The sequence below is a fragment of the Eschrichtius robustus genome, chromosome 17 (genome assembly GCF_028021215.1).
Source record: "Eschrichtius robustus isolate mEscRob2 chromosome 17, mEscRob2.pri, whole genome shotgun sequence".
NCBI classification, from domain to species: Eukaryota; Metazoa; Chordata; class Mammalia; order Artiodactyla; family Eschrichtiidae; genus Eschrichtius; species Eschrichtius robustus.
The window spans coordinates 24,465,976-24,485,574 of record NC_090840.1 but is presented as its reverse complement, the minus strand read 5'-3'; the positions used below and the strand labels follow the sequence as shown (position 1 = coordinate 24,485,574).

The 19,599-nt window shown below is 43.8% G+C and overlaps 1 protein-coding gene across 2 annotated transcripts in view; it reads left to right on the top strand.

Annotated features, from left to right (window-relative positions):
- ZNF704 (zinc finger protein 704) overlaps positions 1–19,599 on the top strand; it is a 226,042-nt gene that overhangs the window by 180,240 nt on the left and 26,203 nt on the right. For both annotated transcript variants that reach the window (XM_068525662.1, XM_068525661.1), the window contains exons 3-4: positions 8,705–8,808; positions 14,158–14,390. In XM_068525662.1, the coding sequence (XP_068381763.1) occupies positions 8,705–8,808; positions 14,158–14,390 (337 nt within the window). The remainder of the gene's footprint in view (positions 1–8,704; positions 8,809–14,157; positions 14,391–19,599) is intronic.

Here is a 19,599-nt window from a genome sequence, read left to right as displayed (position 1 = left end):
AGTAACCATTCACTCCTCAACCCACAGCAATGCCACTTCCTTTCCTGCTGAAGTTTCTGCTACTTCCCGGCTGCTAGTTCCAGGGGGCCCGCTGGTCCTGATGGGCTTGGTCTCCACCTCCTTTGATGCTGTGAGCCTGTCCCTCCTTGAGAGTTTCTTGTCTCTTGTGTTCTCCAACCGCTGTCCTCATTCCTGTTCTACCCCTGTCCATTCCTGCTTAGTGTCCCTGAGCGCAGGTGTGAAGAAACCCGTAAGCATGTTAGTGGACTGAAAAAAAGCAAAGTGGGCACAGGAGAAGGAGCAGGATGAAGATGGCACAGGTAGAGGCATGGCTTCAAGCAGGAAAAGCAACACTTGAACCACCTGTGAGGCTGAGGAAAGGAGGCGAAGAAGCAAAGTGTGAGAGAGGTCATGCCTGGAGGCCTCAATTTTCTCCAAAATGTAGGAGGTTAGAGTATCTGCTGTTTACTAAAAACACTAATTCAAAACGATACATGAAGCCCAGTGTTCATAGCAGCATTATTTACAATAGCCGAGATATGGGAGCAACCTAAGGGACCATCAAGAGATGAATGGATAGAGAAGATGTGATACATATATACGACGGAATATACTCAGCCATAAAAAAGAATGAAATTTTGTCATTCGCAGCAACATGGATGGACTTGGAGGGCATTATGCTAAGTGAAATAAATCAGACAGAGAAAGACAAATACTGTATGATATCATTTATATGTAGAATCTAAAAAATATAACAAACTAGTGAATATAACCGAAAAAAAAAGAGCAGACTCAGATATGGAGAGCAAACTAGTGATTACCAGCGGGGAGGGGGGAGGGGCAATATACAGGTGTGGGAGTGGGAGGTACAAACTATTGGATGTAAGATAGGCTCAACGATGTATTATAGAACATGGGGAATATAGACAATATTTTGTAATAACTGTAAATGGAGTGTAACCTTTAAAAATTATATAAAATTTTTTTTTAAAACTTTTTAAACAGTGTAGTATTGGCAGAAAAAAGAGTATCTGCTATATGGGTTTGCAAGAGTTGAACCTTGAAGAGAGAGGTGAAGATAGAGGATAATCCTGGGTGTAGATGGAGCGTGTGTTGACCAAGGACAGATGAAGGACCTGTCGAGGAAAAGCACAGGTGGGATCTATGCTGAGGCTGGACCCACTCAGCAGCGTCTCCCGTGGTTTCCATCAGCACTTGGCTGCCCCAGCGAGGGAGTAAAAAGCAGCCAGCGAGGATCCCATCAGGGTTTGGTTCTTCTGGGCCAGTGAAGCAAAAGGCTAGAAAGGCCAGGGATTCCAGGATGCTGATGAAAGACGCGTCCAGGGCATCAACTAGTGAACCCAACCGTAGGGAAGAGGTAGACAGCGGCAAGCTGGTAACCTGGGGGAACTCGGAAGCAAGAGAGCGGCTGTCTCTGGGGGCAGAAGAGCAGGTGCGGTGGCAGTAAGGCAGTGTGAGCTAGAGAGCAGGATAGTGTGAGGCTGGGGGAGAGAAATGACAAATTGTGGCCCAAATCCAGGTTTGTGTTCTTGTTTTTAATTTGTATTGTGGAAGTTTCAAATATACATAGAAGTAGAGCGAACGATCTAAATGAATCCCTCAATACCCATCTCATAGCCTCAACAGGTACTAACATTTTACCCATCTTATATCACTTTTGGGGATGGGGGAGAAGGAGGCTGTAGTATATTAAAGCAAATCCTAGTTTCTGTGTTATTTCACCTATAAATACTTCAGTAGGTGTAATTCAGGTTTTTAACCTGAGAAAAGTTCACTGAAATAAGAGTTTGGATAAAGGATAATGAAAATAATAATTATTATTTACTGAGTGTTTAGTATATGTCAGGTATTTTACATAAGTTATTTAATTCTTCCAAAACCCTGTGAGGTCAGTATTATTATCATTCCCATTTTATACATGAGGAATGAAGCTGCACAAAGCTACGAGATTTGCCTAAAATCACTCAGCTAGTAAATGGAGTTTCTGGGGATTAAACCTCCGTCTATCTGACTGCAGTGTCTTTCCCTCAAGTTCAGCACTCTGCTGAATGTTTTGGGGGCTAAGGGGCCAGAAGTTAGGATAGTGCGTGCTTTCAATAGATCTCCTAGGATTGTAATTCCAGGCAAGGTAAAAATAATGGCTATAATTTATGTGCCAAAATATTCTATGACTATTAGGCGAGAGAGGTGCTGATGGAAAGGCTGGTGATGGCTAAAATAGGAAGAGGGAGAGAGAACTGCACAGCTGAGCCTCAGAAACCCAGGAGTTTTTGCATGAGGGTGAAGAGGGATGGTCTCCTAGGGGGCAGGTCAAAAGCCAGCATCCTCTCCTGATATCAGTGGGGGGGGGGGGTGACAGGAAAAGTAACCCCAACGGCAGAGAGGAGTAACTTCAGAGGGGAGCCCACGTACAGTACAGGGGAGAGGGGGAGGGATCATCGACAGTGGGGTGCGGGGCCCAGGGTGCAGAGTGACAAGGGCCGAGAGAGAAGTCGGTGGTGGGAGGGCCCAAGAGGAGCAGAGCGGCAAGTGGGGGAAAGAGGGACAGGACTGGATGCCGTGTTTTCAGGAAAAGTGAAATGGACATCAAAGCAGTTGCCTAGTTCCGCGTACTCAACGTGCAGTCCGTGGACCAGTGCCGGTCTGCACTCCGTTACCAGCCTGCAGTGAGCTGGGTACAGAAATTGAGAGGGAGCAGCAGTTTGGAAATGTACATAGAAATTTAACATGGCCACATCTTCCATGGCCCGTTTTTTCCCTTGTATTTTACAAAAGTATTGATCCATGACAGATTAGAAATTTCTTAAAAATGATCCTTCCCCACAGGTCGTTTCAGAAGTACTGGCCTATGTTGCCTTACCTATTATGACGTGTTTGCTCTAACTTTCCCGTCTTGTTTAATCAAGGCCACTGGACGCTTTAGTGCACTGAAGGCAGCTTCTCTAATCTTCCCTATAGTCTTAAAGGAAACGACAGCTGAAATAAAGTTGGAGGAGTTAACACTGACCACTTTTGCTACAAGATCCCTTTAGAAAGAAAATGAAGTTTCCGTGCTTAATCACGTTTAACAGTTACTGAATCCAGTTTTCCAAACTCTCAGGAAAAGCTTTCCCAGAATTCCAAGTTTGGGGATGTCACTGTGGCCTTTCTAGGGAAAGAGACTTTATTTTCAGACTTTATTCCTTGTTCGAAGATTACCACAAGTTTTAAAAGTAATTGAACTCGGTCCAGACAGCAGATTTTGGTAGTTGCTAAGGAAATGGATCGGTGCTAATCTAAGAGACGTATTCTTCATTTTTATTTCCGTTTACTACTACCACGCTTTAATTGCAGATAAATGTCTTTTATGGCTCTCTCGGGTGTAAAACACTTCTCTCTTAGCTGGTGGGTTAGCCAGGGGAGACCGTGTTTGTATGCACCCTGCGAGCAGATGGCAATCAGGCATGAAGTGTTATCAAAAGAAGAAAAACGCTTCTTGTGGCGTGAACAATAGCCGGGCTTCTCAGCGCAGGCCACGGCCGAGCGCTCGGGGCCAGACCGGCAGCGCCCTCCCATGCGGGAGACCCCGGGCCTGGGCCCGTGTCCCCTGATGCTGCACAGCCCCCCAACTGCCTCTTCATGTGACAGGTGATGTCATTCTGCAACCTGCTGCCACGGTCACCAGGCAATCAATTCTTCCGATAAAAGATCGGTTGTCAAACCCCAGAAGCTCATTTTCCACATGGCAGCCAGACTGAGCTTTTTGAAAAGCAAATCTGATAGCATCACCCCAAGCTGACCTGACCTCTCCCAACCCCACCCCACTTGAAACAATTTAGTGCTTCCCAGGGCCTTTAAGATAAGGGCCTTACAGAACTTCACAGGCCCCACCTGTGCAAGGCACACCCCGCTCGGCCTTGTCATTCCTTTGATGGCAGCCTGGCCTGCACTCTCGCACTGCCCAGCCCGGGGCTCGTCCACGGCCTCAGCGAGGCGACACCAGTGCCCCTTGCAGTCCCCCTGAGCCGGGAGTTCTCCCCTTAGCCAGGAGCACCGAATCCATCCACTCCTTCCTGACATTTGTCACGTCTGTAAGTTTACATTTATTTGTGTGTATCCCATGAAAGTCCGGTTCTCCAACAGACTAGAGCTCCGGAGGGCAGAGACTCTGCCGAGTTTTCTTGAGACTGTATTTCCAGGAACTAAAGGAGCTCTGAGCACACAGCTACTACTGCAGGAGTGAGTGTTGAAAGTAGAAAGTTTTTCAGAATTAAATCCAAATGGGCACTCAAGGCTTTGGCAACTTGTGGACCGTCCTCAAGAGCCATGACGTCATGAGCTGTATCCTTGCCAAGGCACCAACGTGAAGCTCTAGCAAGGGACCCAGCAGCTGCTCCTCCCCGTGCCAGTTGCCACCTCTTACTCTTGTGAAGTTTGTGTCTTTATGAAAAATAACACCACCACCACAAGCCACCCCACCCTACCCCCGCAAGAAAAGAAAAGTAACAACCGCTAGTGCTGGTGCTGAATAAGAAGAGCAAGTGAAATAACCTAATACTTTCCTCTTTCCTGTGGGGTTATGTGCTATGGGCGTGTTCATGAACTTGAAGGTTAATAATAGCTAACATCCATGGAACCCTTACTGTAGTGAGGCTGTGTGCTTGTGCTTGCATACGTTTTCTCATTTAACCTTCTCAACAGATCTATTTTTATCTTCCTCTTTCTAATAAAGAAACAGAGACTCTGAGATGTTAAGTAATTTACCCAAGGTCACACAGCTAGTAATGGCAGAGTGGATTTGAAGCCACATGATCTAACTCATTCCAAAGTCTGTGCTCTTCACCATTACCTTTACCGCCTCTCCCAGAGAGGCCCAGGACACCTCCTTAGCAGATATGTAGGGAGTCTGTCCTCAAAGACTAAATGCTATCAGTTCATCGAGCAACAGATGTCTCTTAGTCTATTACTTTGGGTTTGAATTACGGTTTAACTAAAAATAGTTAAACAGCCTACCTTTAGCTTCTTCCCTTTCTATTACATTTTCCAGTTTGACCCTTTTCTAAAATACAGATTGATCATCTATCTCTCCCCCAGGTTCCTGAAGGTTCAATGGCTTCCCTCTGCTTACAAGAATACGACAAACCACTTAGCTTGGCACATGAGGCCCCATGAACTGGCCCAGGCTCTGTGTCCTCATCTCCCATCCTTCAAATAGGACTCCTAAGTGGATTACAAGACAAGGACTTGCCTAATTCCTTGCCTGAAATGTGATTCTCCCTTCTTGAAATCCTATTCATCCATCGAAGCCAGGTCAACCTGAGGGACAAATCACATATAGAGTAACAGTGAATATTACTATTTTTTAAAAATAATTCTAAATGTTATTAAGTCCCATAATACTCAACTAAGTCTGAGAGAAAAGATTAATTGAAAAAGGTCTCAACCTTTTGTAAACATATGATTAGTAAGGTTTTCAACAGTAGATTCAAATTCAATTTCAGATTAGGAGAGAATATGTAATATCACCTCCAGTGGTTTTTTTTCCAGCCTCAACAACTCTAAATCTACCAGAAGGCCTTTGTAGCGATTCTCTCAAAGTGTAACAGATTCTACTTTGTATATCATCTATTTGTGTTTAATTATAAGGATTTGAATTTACAGCACCAATGAATCAGTAATTAGATAGTACTGTACCAAAAGAAATTAAAGATAAAAACAAAAACACAACTCAGCACAAGGCCATATCATCCGGTAATATTTCATGTAGCATGATAAAAATACTTCCTGAGAAATACAGATTAATTGAATCATTAGCAATGTATTCCTTCGATTTGTTGTTGTTAGTAAACTCCAATGCCAATGGGAAACTTAAAGGTAATCCAAATTCAGAAACACTCTGATTATACTAATGTTTATTCCCCTTTTTACTCTTCATCAGAAATCTGCTCTATGACAGGCAATAATTATCTTGAAACGTCAGCTTTTGGAAATGCGAAATAAAAATGTGTATTTTGTAATGATACATGCTCTATTGATCTCCATATTTAAAGAACACACAAATCAGCTTTTGAGTTAATTATCAGTGAGACCTCTAAAACAAAATGTGCGTGTTAGATGGGAAAAATCAAAAAAGCTACAGAGCAGATTGAGGAAGGAAAAATGAAGGTCCCTGAAACCAAGAGGGGAAAACCATGACTGTATAGCAGGTCCCATTAGGGATCGGGGCAGGTGTCAAGGGGACCTTCTCCCTACAAAGTGATGCCATTTCCCTGTGCCAGGCTCATGGGCCTCTTTTCCAGGTTCTTACACCTTTTGTTAACAAAAGAGAAGGAGAAGACTGACAGTGGGAAAGAGAAGTCAGCAGCTCCTGTAATTCAGTCTTTGAAGAGATGGCAGCGCAGCCTGTTCAGGTGCGCCCCCCGCCGGCCTGGAGTGATCCTGACAGCTGGGCTCTGGGCCGGCAGCCGGTCAGAGGAGCCCCACCATCTACAGAACAGTCTCTGTAGCAAGCCTTTCTCCTTCAGGGCCCCCAAGTAACTCAGTCCCCCTGTGACCATGACTACATGGGAAGGTTGAGGCATAAAACACTCAAAGTTACCTTACGATGCTTTACGTTCTTTCCCTGGTGCTGTTTCAGGAGCCCTCATTTCTGGGGTGGGGGGGAAATGACATCACTTTTACTCCCAAGTACAAGGATCTTATAAATTGTGAATGCTGTAAAATCTTTTAATGGTATGCCAAATGAGTGAGTAGTTTCTTCCCTAAGTGTACGAAATTGTCTTGAAAACTTCTGTGCAATGAATTTCATTGTGTGCTCTCAAGCTCGCTTTCTAGAAGTATTTTTCTCTGAAACAAGTAATTTGTCTTTTGATGGATCAATTGGCCAAGAGAGAGCATAAGGTAGTTTGAGAAGAACTATAGAAGAAAATTTCAAAGATTCCCATCTTTGGTACCTTAGATTGAAAGAGTATGCTTTGCTTAGTAGTTCAGCACCATGGTGAACATCAGAGAGCCAAATTGTAATCATTTTTGTAACTCCATGTTGAAATTAATCCAACCCACCTAAACTGGGAACCATTTGATTTTTCTCCAATTCAGGAATCTCTTTTCCCATTGTTGTTGTGAAGCAATGCCATAAAGTTTCTCTAAGGGTTCATTGCTTTTACAAATTGTACAGCACACCTGTGAATGAAAGCCACATTTGTCAAAGTGTCAATTCCTTTGTCGATATGCCTCATTAATCCTCTGGTGCTTCTTCAACTGTTCCCTTATTCGAAATGTTCATCTCTCAGGAGATGGTACAATTTATCTGATGTCAAGGTACTGCATACATTTTTGCCTCTCGATATTAACTTCTTTATTGAAATCGAGCTGGCTCCGGTTCACGGTGATCATTATCTGATGAACCTTTATTCGGGGTTAACTGGCCAAGATTAATGAACCAGAGTAACTTCTTCATTTCAGTGGCTCTTCACTTTAACCACATGGTAACTAACCCCTGGCCTAGCCTTCCTTTAGTAGAGTGTTGTATAGCAGAGCACTGGAGTTTATACACCCCTAACTGCGTTCTCCTCCACTCTCTCCATCTCGGTAAATGGCTCTAGTTAATGCTCAAGCCAAACACCTGGGCGCCTGCCCTTCTGCTCACCCCGCACACCAAGTACAGCAGCCAGTCCTGCCAGACCACCTGCTGCTGCCCCCAACCTGGTCCATGCCACTGTTTCCTCTTGTCTGGACTCCTAGCAATCATGTCCTAACTGGCCTCCCTGCTTCTATTCTGCCTTCCCTAAAATCCATTCTCCATATAGCAGCTCGGGTCATGAACTTAAAAATATTAATCATTTTATGTCACTAGACCTGTTTCAAGCCTTCTAGGGACTTCCTGTTGCACCTGGAATAAAGCCGAAACACCTTCCATGGCCACACGACCCCGCAAGACCAGCTTGGCACCACTCTCCCCTTCTCACGCCAGTGGGTCTCTCTTGAAATATCCGGTGCTGATTCCCGCTGCCTCGCCTTCACACAGCCGTCTCTGCTGCTTGAGGTCCATTTCCCCTTCCCCTCCTCCTTCACACTTCATTCACCTCAGACATCACCTTCTCGGAGAACCTTTCCTGACCCCAATAAGTGCAGCTGCCCACAGCCATCGTCATGTCAAACTGTCGGTGCCCTACGTAGCACTTGTCACTATCAGAAATTATTCTGTTCCTTTTTGGTTGTTTACTGATCGTTGTGTCTCTTCCCACCAGCCTCGTGTGTTGTTTACCATGCATGCCCTATGCCTAGAAGTGCCTAGCCCAGTACTGTACTTTCAGTAAGCACCTGTTAGATGAATGACCAGTGAATGAAACCATCACTTCCTAATACTGTAGGATTTTTTTAATAAATCAGATTTTTAAAATTTAATAATTTTTTTTGCCACGCTGCGCAGCATGTGGGATCTTAGTTCCCTGACCAGGGATTGCACCTGCGCCCCCTTGCGGTGGAAGCGCAGAGTCTTAACCACGGGACCGCCACGGAAGTCCCCTAATACTATATGATTTTGACTTCTGGACTTCGGCTTCCTTACCTGTACAGTAAAACTAACAAAACACTGGGTTTTCATTGCGACAAGCTAAAGGAGTAAATGTGTGTGGTAGCATGTGGTCCTTGGCATGGTAGGTGCAGAATGAGCACGGTTAACAATGCCCCTCCTGTTTTCCAGGAAATCCTCAGAGGAACTGGACATGGACAAGGTGACAGCAGCGATGGTACTGACTAGCTTGTCCACCAGCCCTTTGGTTCGGAGCCCTCCTGTGCGGCAGAACGGTGAGGTTCGGGTACGGGGCACAGGGAGGACCCTCTGACACCGAGAGCAGAGCTTCTCTTTGAGGGGTCTCATTCCTGCCACACACACTGAACAATTAACGCTCACCCATCAGCAGGAAGTGAGGAGAAACGTGGAAGAAGTGGACCCCAGAGCTATCAGCCTCCTCCTCATCATCCCAAAGACCCCACTGCATCTCGTTCATACCTCCATCCTTTCACTACACATTTATTGATCCCCATCACCTTTCCAGAACACGTCTTTGAGAACTTGTGTTCCTTTTTTCTCCAGGTAAATGGAGATTGGTCTAATGAAGTTACTTCCCCAGCTTTTTTTTTCTGTTTGGTTGGAGAGGGAGTTGGATCAAAGAGCTCTGAAGATTAAATATTTTGAAAAAGAATTATTCTAGGCTTCTTAATCTTTTCTTTCATTCAGTATATATTTATTAGGTACCATAATAGATGATTTGAATACATCACTGAAACAGTGTCCATACTCTCAGGTAGTGTACAGTCTCTTTGTGGTGGGGGGGGGAAGACTATCACAGCTGTATTAATGGCTAGCATTTATTGAGCACTTACTATGTGCCAAGTGCTAAGCTTGCTTTATCTCATGTAATTCTCACAACAATTCTATGAGATGTTATCACTGTTTTACAGATGAGTGAACTGAGGCACTTGGGGATTAATTAACTTGTAAAGAGCAGAGCTGAAATTCTATTCTATCTTCCTGATTCCAGATCTTCTTAGTCATGATATAAGATTGACTTGTGTGATTCAATATGATAAATCAGGAGGGCAGTAGGAGATGAAGTTGGAGAGCCTGGCAGGAAATCAGGGGGCCATGTATGCCTGGTTATGAGTTTGGACATTAATCTGAGGCTATAGGAGAGCTATTAAATGATTTAGGCACTGGAAAGTTATAATTGGATTTACAGGCCAAACAAAAAATAAACCAAAAAAACACATGTGGGTGTCCTGAATCTTGGTGGTCACAGTGTGGATGCATATAGGGCCTAACTGAGAAATGTGAAAAAGGCAGAATCAACAGGAGTTGGTGACGGACATAGAGGATGAAGGAGGGGGAGTGATAAGGGTGACTTCTGTGAAGTTGCTGTGCTTCAGCAAGGAAGCCCATTCCCTGAGATGGGGAACAAAGGCAGAGGAAGACATCTATTAGTGAATGTTTGGAGCAAGAAGTGGGGTTGCTGAAGAAGATGATAGGTCCCAGCTTGAAACACGTTTAGTGGGGAGTACCTGAGGATCATCCAAGAGGCAGCATCTGATGGGGATCTGGGTGCAGCCTGGGGGAGAGGTCTGGGCTGATGTGGAATTGGAAGGCAACATTTTGAAGCCATGAGCATAGATGAAATGACCCTGAGAGCGTTGTAGAGAAGTGGAGGGCGAAGAGAAGGTGGCTAAGAGGGAAGTTGTGAGCCTTCTCATCATGGAAGGAAAAGAACCCAGGAAGAGGCGGAGGGAGGGGTAACTGGAGAAGCAGAGATTAGGAGAGTGTGACTTCATGAAAGTCAAGGAAAAAGCTTGTTTCAGGGAGCGACATCTGATGCTTCAGAAGGTCAAGCATGAAAAGGACTCAATTCTGCCTCATGAAGAATTTGGTGGCTTTGGCAAGAGCATTCACAGTGGATGGCCCATGGAGCAGAAACCATATTGCACTTCAGTGAATGTACTGCACTGAGACCGCTGGATGGAACTTAACAGCCAGGGAAAACCTTCTCCCAAAAGCCAGCCTAGTCAATAATGAGCTAGAGCTAGGGTTTACCCATAATCTGGTTGTAAGCAGGAGGTGTTAAAATAAATTTGTGGAACATCCACTGAATCCTCACCAAAACTTACTCCAATCCATTTGTAAGTGGGAAGAATGGTCAAGATACTGGGAATTCAGATCAATACCAGAAATCAGGAGTGCCCACCGTCATGATTCACCGCAAGCTGGGGTGATGTCACCTCTTCACACAGAGTAGACACCGTGCTCTTGAGATGAGCATGATTTCCCCTGATGTCCCTCTCAGCTTGGCAAAGCTGCTAAAGAAAGATGATAGGAAAAGCAAAACTGAAGTCATCCCCAAAACCTATTCTAGGAAAAAGGAATTACAGAATGTCACGGAATCCTCAGGGGAAAACAGTAATTTTGATGTAATCGTTCTTTTTACCATTGAATATTTTTAATTTGAGAACATTTTTAATATTCCTTTGTATTGAAATGTTAGAATCAAAATAAACCTTTTGCTTCTTCAATACAAACTTTTCTTAGCATAGTTATAAAGAAAGTGTTCATTATGACTTAAAAAATAACTATCCAAATAGTAATCCCAAATTTCTGATATCTCTCATTTATTCTGCAAAGGGGAGGAAATTCTTAAAAAGGGAAAGCATAAAAGTGCTAACAAAAGATCAAGATGAAAAAAAAAAATTAATTACATGGGACTGAGTGAACTGATGAGGATGAGTATAATTTTTGTGACTTTCTGTCTGAATTTAAAAAAAAAAAATCCCACAAGGACTCAGAGGCAAAGAATATACAAATCAATTTTCACTGCAAAGTAAAGGAGCTGTTACAGTGGAGGATTACTGGACTGAATGTCAATATTATGACATAGTATGAGTGTGTTTCATGTTTGGTAATTGCAATCATTGTTGCTTTTGTTGTGGTCATCCATGTACAATACTTGGTGTCTGTCTATTTATCCCTTGTAAAAATAAAATACAGTGTGTGTGTGTGAAAAAAAAAAAAAAAGAAAATACAAAAAAAAAAAAAAAAAATCTACTCTCTTAGCCACGTTCAAATATACACTACAGTATTGTTAACTATAGTCACCATGCTGTACATTAGATCTTCAGAATTTATTCATAACTTATAATGACGTCTGTACCATTTGATCACCTTCACCCATATCCCCTCCCCCGAGCCCTGGCATTTTAAACATGATTCAGAATCATTAAAAAAAAAAAAAAAAAGAAATAAAAATTATCTCCAGAATGATTGTATATCAGTGAATTTTGGGAAACTGTTGTGATCCTTTACTGTGCTGGAAAAGGATCATTTTGTTAGGATGTGGGTCGGCAAAGAGGGTGAGATTCAGCAAAACGCCTGTCTGCATTTTTAGCTAACACATGTTTAAGATAAGGAGACACTGCTCTCTAAAAAATATTATGAATTGGTTCTGACTTTTTTCTGAAAAAATTTCTGAAAAATATATTTCTAGATTCCATTGTCCTTCTGATTAAACAGTGTTTGTTTTTTAAATATTTATTTGGCTGCGTCAGGTCTTAGTTGTGACACTTGTGATCTTCAGTTCAGCATGCGGGATATTTCTTTGCAGTGCATGGGCGCAGTAGTTGTGGCACGCAGGCTCTCTAGTTGTGGTGCGTGGGCTCCAGAGCACATGGGCTCAGTAGTTGCAGCGCGTGGGCTAGTTGCCCCACGGCATGTGGGATCTTAGTTCCCCAACCAGGGATTGAACCCCCGAGTCCCTTGCATTGGAAGGCCGATTCTTAACCACTGGACCACCAGGGAGGTCCCTAAATAGTGTTTCTAAAGGAAATGTCATTCACAGGTAAACAAACAAATTAACTTTTGGCATTGGCATGAAGCAGTGTAACCACACTGTAACAATTGTTGGTTCTCAAAATAATTTCAGTTCCTCATACTTAACATGATTACAGATCTTGCACTATGAACTTGTTTTATTTACAAGTGCATGCTGTGATATATTTATAAGCCTCCTGGGCTTGCCACGTGAGTTTGTCACACCAGGTAGTATTACCTAAGGCCTTACACTGGGCTCCTCTTGAAGTCATGTTGTATTGAATGGAGCTTTCTTATTTATTAGAGGCAACTCGGGTCCAGGGAGTATATCAGTCTCTGTGTAGACTACAGGGACTGAGATGCTGATTTGGTTTTGTTGCTGCTGTCAAGGTGTGAGCCTGCATAAATGACCATGTAATTCTGTTAGAGCCTGGCTTTAATGAGATGGTCAACTTAACTTCTGCTATTCAACTTAAAACTTCATTCATCTAACTGAACTGTTTGCTTGACATAGTTGTGGAATATTCTGGAAGCCTATAATTAGGTGAAGGTAGTTGAGAAATTTTTCCATGAATGCTAGTCTGCTATTTGTCTTCACTTCATTACTAATTACACAGATGTTAACAGCATTTTTTTAATGAGTCATTTGGGGATTTTTTCCTCCTTATAGTTAAAATATAGTTTTAATATATTCAAAATGTGCATTAATATGGAGAAGAAATTATCCAAAAAGAAAGTCTAATTTATACAAATGCTAATTAAGATTGGGCATTTTGAAAAGTAAAGCAAATCTTCTGTGATTAAAAGAGCCCCCTGAAGACATTCAAACTGGGCAAAGATCTCTCTATATTAGCAAGCATTTCATCATGTTTTCCCCCACAAGTGGAAAGGTAAAATTCAACACCAATCTTATCAGTAATTATTACCAATAACTTCTTTTACGATCTCAGCTTTGCCAGAGAGAAGGGAGGACGCTCACAACACAGGGCCTGCATGTCCTGAAGGAGAAAGAAGGCCAACTGGTATACCAGGGTTTGGGGCCCTGGCCCGTCCAAGTTATGTACTAATCATGGTGAAATGGCAAATCACTTCAATTCCTGGGACTCAGGGTCCTTGTCTGTAAAAGGGGCATGATAATCCTTACCCTGAAAGATATTGTGAGAATGCATGAGATTGTGTGAATAAGCTTTGTGAGATGTAAAACACACACCAAATGTAAGGCACGATTATTTCTTATAAAAAGCAGGATGGTAAATGGCTTTAGGTAACTAATCAGAAATTCGTTCTCTTAGGTTCTTAAATCTTAGACTAACTCTTTCTATAAATGTATCCCAAGAATCACAGTCCTGTAAGAAATTCCTTTTAAAGTGTTAAAATGCAGAGGTGTGGGGTGTGGGGAAATACCGCAAGCGACTTCTCCCTTAGGGATACAGTCCATAAACGCCGGTCTTCCCAAACTTAGGGAACCAGAACATCTTTTTTTCCCTCGTTTTTATGTAATCTCCACTCTCATCCGAAAGAACTAGTGTTGCACAAAGCAACACCAATCAGAAAACTCTTAGAGAAACCTGTTATCGTGTGGCTAAAATAAATGTTTATAAACTATAACGCGGCTTTTTTTTTTTTTTTTTTGGAAGTATAAATAGAGTAAAACGTACATGCGCAGCTGTTGCAAATTGCCAAGTGGGGTGCAGGTGCCTTCACCGGCATGGAATCCGGGCCCCCGTTTCCCCTCTGACCCATGCCTGAGCTCCCCGGGGTCCGGGACTGGGTACTGACGCTGTGCTTGTGTGAACGGACAGAGGGCCTGAGCGGATCGTGGAAGGAGGGAGGCGGCGTGCCTTCCAGCACTAGCAGCAGCGGCTACTGGAGCTGGAGCGCCCCCAGCGATCAGTCCAACCCGTCCACGCCGTCGCCGCCGCTGTCCGCCGACAGCTTCAAGCCCTTCCGCAGCCCCGCGCCCCCGGACGATGGCATCGACGAGGCGGAGGCCAGCAACCTTCTCTTTGACGAGCCCATTCCCAGGAAACGAAAGGTTGGTTTCGGGTTTCAGTTGCGGGACGGTGCTTTCCCTCCGCCTTCTAAGGGCGGGTTTGATCCTGGGGTGGTGATTCTGGTACTTCTCCAACCCACGGCTCTTTGAAGTTTCAAAATAAATTAAGGGTCGTGGCTAAAGACAAATAGAAACGACTAAAACATTAATATGTTTCTTCCAAGGACGCATTCCCCCCATCCCATCCCCATCCCCTCCCCTGGTTGTAAGTTGCTGCACTGGTTAAGAGTTAACGTCAGATAACCTGGGACTTACCAGTATTTGGAAGTCAGAAAATTGGACTTCAGGCTTGGTTTGGTAATTAACTCACTCTCTTCCTGGTACTTAACTTCATCTGTAAAATAAAAGTAATATGTTTTTCTCTTTTCTGCTTCACTGAGCCCTGAAGCGTTGTTGGAAAGAATATTTTGCATCTTATTTTTATAAAACCAGGTGTGAAATATACATGAAAGCTAACATATAAACGTATGTAGTATATAAGTAATATACCCCAAATTATACATTTATTAAATTAGAAGTGAAAAAGGAGGTCTAATTAATTGATTTAATAAATTAATTGATTACACTTTTATTTAGTCCTCACAGCAGTCCTGTACGGTAAGTATAATTTTCCCATCTTGATAGGAGGAGATTGAGGACCAGGGAGATTATACATATAACTCTCTCCTGTCCTGCAGGTTAGGAAGGGCCAGAGCCGCCATTCAAACCAGGTCTGCCTGAAGCGAAAACTCATATTCTTTTCATTCTCTTCACATACATTTAAATCATTATGTTCACTCACGATTTTAAAAAGCATTTCTGTTTCATTGAATAAAGAAATCCTACTGCTCTATCTAGAAAACATTTTAACATTATTTTTTAAATCTCCATGTAAATATGAAACTGTTATTATATATCAGTCTTTTAATTTGCAATTGGCAGCTTCATTATTAATGACTATTCACAAACAAAAATCCAAAGAAAACCCTGAGGACTGCAGTGCAACCTTTTTTTTCCCCCAGTTCATTTCAAAGAGAATAACAAAGAGATGGCACTGATCCAACACCATCCCTCCCTGCGTCTCTCTTAGCATCACGCAGCATGTGTAGCAGGGGCGGTGGTATACGCACTCTCTCTGCCCAGAGAACAGGGCATTAATGTAGTCTGCTATCCTTCCCGGAGGCAGTGGCATGAAGAGTTGCAGTTTCACACTCCAGTCCATTGGGCAGGGGGCCTGGAGTTGTTCCGGCATCCCGTGGGTCCCCAGAGACACTGCATCTTCTCTTGACTAGACGGGGAGAGAGGCTGGCACTTTTATCAGTGGGCACCCATAGGCAAGATGGCTGCGTGGACCTGGAGTCTTGTTCTGTTGCTTCAGGCTGCACAGACTTTCTCTCTGGGGCCTTCAGAGTGTGTGGCCTTGGCTCTCATCAAGCGTGGCCCAGCCTTGTGGCAAGGGCTCACAGCACAGGGAACCCCCAATGCTTGTAAGGTGCGCTGCTGAAGGCCCATCACAGCCTTTCCTTTCTACTCTAGCCACGAGCCAAAATTCATACTCATTTTTTTATAATTTATTTATTTATGGCTGTGTTGGGCCTTCGTTTCTGTGTGAGGGCTTTCTCTAGTTGTGGCAAGCGGGGGCCACTCTTCATCGCGGTGCACGGGCCTCTCACTATCGTGGCCTCTCTTGTTGCGGAGCACAGGCTCCAGACGCGCAGGCTCAGTAATTGTGGCTCACGGGCCTAGTTGCTCCGCGGCATGTGGGATCTTCCCAGACCAGGGCTCGAACCCGTGTTCCCTGCATTGGCAGGCAGATTCTCAACCACTGCGCCACCAGGGAAGCCCCAAAATTCATACTCTTGCATCGCAGTTAGGTTGCATTAGTCAGACTCGTATGTAAGGTCTATAGGCTTCAACTCAATTAGGGGATAGTCAAGTCATCAAGGGAAAAGAAAAAAAAAATCATTACCTAGTGGCATTTATTTGAAGGGCACAGACCCACTCTGCAGGAGTTGGGATAGTAGGGATGCAGGAACGAGTGAAAACCAAGTTCCTCCTTCTTTCTTTATGACCTCCCTCTGGATTTCCCCCCAGGTAATACCAACAGGATGAAGCTCGTAGTCCCTAATTTTTTTTTTTTATTTATTTTTTATTTTTGGCTGCCTTGGGTCTTCGTTGCTGCATGCGGGCTTTCTCTAGTTGCGGCGAGCGGGGGCTACTTTTCATTGCAGTGCGCGGGCTTCTCACTGCAGTGGCTTCTCTTGTTGCGGAGCTCAGGCTCTAGGCACGCGGGCTCTAGAGCGCAGGCTCTGTAGTTGCGGCGCTTGGGCTTAGGTGCTCCGTGGCATGTGGGATCTTCCCGGACCAGGGCTCGAACCCGTGTCCCCTATATTGGCAGGTGGATTCTTAACCACTGCGCCACCAGGGAAGCCCCTCGTAGTCCCTAATTTTTAACGAGAGCATTTTACATAGACCAAGTTGTTGCCTTTCTTTTTTTTTATACAGCAGGTTCTTATTAGTCATCAATTTTATACACAGCAGTGTATACATGTCAATCCCAATCGCCCAATTCATCACACCTGTCCCGTCCCCCCCCCCCCCCCCGCCGCTTTAGTCGTTGCCTTTTGAACTTAATGGTACTTTGAATAGTGAGAGTAACAGGAAAGTAGGATGGTTGCAATTCATTTTTTTTAATGTATTAAGTGAACCAATATTTATTGAGCACCCAGCAAGCACAGTGTTCAATGCCCTGAGATTAAGGCGTAGCCCCTTCCTTCAAGGTTGAAAGTTGGGTGGGTGGGCACTGATGTGTAAAGAGGCAGTAATAATTATGAGTGATAAATGCTGTGCTCACGATGTGGTAGAAACACAGTAACTGTAATGCAGCTATTTTAGAGTTTTAAAAATCGTATTTCAAAAGATTTCTGAGAGTTAATTGTCTAATCCATTAGGCAATATGTTCTAGTTGGTGAAACTTTCTGAATTCATTTTATTTTCCTCTTCATTCCCTCAGATTCATAATATCCATTTGAGACCACGGGCAGTTGTGATGGTCACGTATCCTGTGGGGATTGTTTGAGAAACTTCTAGATCAGTATTTTCCAAACTGCAGGTCTCAATCCACTAGTGGGTTGTGAATCGGTTTAATGAGCTGTGAACAGCACATTAATGAATAGGACAGAATAGGGTGCAATGTACATAATCAGGATAAGTACTGTTTCTTGATGCTTTGGTTTCAGTTGTACACTTACATGTCTACTGTATAAAATGTATCTCTTACTGTGGCTCCTGGTCAAAAAAGTTTGAAAGCCCCTGTTCCTTATTATAAAGAGGGAACATGGTAAGTGGTAAATGAAGGAGCCCTGATCGGAAATCAAAAGATCCACATTCTCAACTCAACTTTGCTACCCTGAGAACTTAAGGAAAACACTTCATCCCTCTGATCATCAGCTTCTTAATCTGTCAAACAGGCAAACAGGCATTATCAAACCTCTCTTGAGACAATCATGTAGATTAAGTGTGACCAGCCATAAGTAGAAAGGGCTTACAAGCCCCAAAACCCCATGTACTGGAATGTAGCAACTTTGTAATGGACATTTTAGGACCCCAAAACAAAGGGGCAGGAGGCATACCCTATACTGATTATGAAGCAATGACCCTGATCGTCCTCCTCATTATGGAAACTCCTTATCGCTTTTCCTCACTGTCACCTCGTACGTGATCCCTGTTCCACTTGTGTAAAGAGGAAGAGAGATTCATGCCTAGACAAGGCGTTATCGCCTACTCTCAGTAGTAAGCAAGAAACAATTGCTGACAGTAACTACATTTGCATGTTTTGTTACAGTTTACAAAATGCTTTTAAATGCAGCATGTCATTGAATCATCACAAAAATCCTTGGCCTAGTCCTATCCCTATTGTGCAGAAGAGAGTCTCACTGAGGTTATGTGAATTGCCCAAAATCCTGTAGTTTATAATGTGTTAGAAATAAGACCAGTTTCGCTGAAAGAGCAAAGATGAAACTCTTGAGGCAAATTAATTGAAGGAATCCACATTTCCCTCTGCCGCCCAGAAGAAAACAACATGGAAAGAAAACAGACCCAGCTACAGCCAACATCACATGGCAGGGCGGGAGCGGGGTGCAAAGGGTTTGCAAAGAAATTGAAGACAGAGAGAGGAACTCCAGGCTGTCTGATGGGGGCGCGACTTCCCGCAGGAAACGCCCATCGCTCTTAACAGGCCCTTCAGCCAAGGTACGTGGGGTGCGAGGAAGGGAAATGAAAGGCTTCTTTCTCCCGGCTCTGGAGATCGGCCAGTCAACTGCGTCAAGCCCCGTTCTAGAAGATTTTTTCCTCTGGAATTTCAGACTGACTGTACTTCGAGGCTGCTCGGAGAAAAGCTTGGTAGTAAGAACCAGGATTCTGGGACTACGGGGAAGGTGCAGTTCCCATCATAACCACAAGGTGGTGCAATGGCCCTAAATACAGCCGCTCCAGGCGTCTGGGAGAAAACAATTCTCTGGAAGGCCAAGAGTTAACCACCATTCCTGACGACCTCTAGAAACTCCAGAGGGGCTGATAGCTCCTGTGCCCTTAGCAAATCACTTGATCTCTCTAAGCCTCCGTTTCCTCATCTGTACAATATGGAGAATGATAGCACCATATTGATCAAGTTGTTGTGAGGATTATGTGAGCAGTAAATGCTGGCTGCTAATATTTCGCTTTCCTTTTTACCCATTTGACAACAGACCGAATGGAATTTGAGAACCGTGGGTGTGGAGAGAGAAGGCTGCCTGCCTCCATCCTCCATCCTGACCCATCCTGACCAGGTCAGGGCCACTGCAGCCCCTCGGCCACCTCAGCCACCTTGGGCTTATTTAGGGTTAATGGAAGAGGCCAGACTACGTACGTCAGGTGAGGGGTGAAGGAAGCAATGACGGTGTCAGAAATCAGGGCCCTGCGAGGAAATCTGACTCAAGACTCTGCATTTCAGAACATCAGCACAAATCAAAGGCAATCATGAAATTCCAGCCTTCATTATTTTCATTTATTTCACAGGTGTCTTGACCATGAACCACTTTACCTGTGGACTAGAGAGAATCTCAAGTCAGAGAAAAAACAGCTCAGTTCACATAAGCTGCTTCGGTCATAGTTGTACAGTAGTAAACAGTAAACAGTAGAATTGATCGTTTGCTCCATTCTACGTGTTCAATCT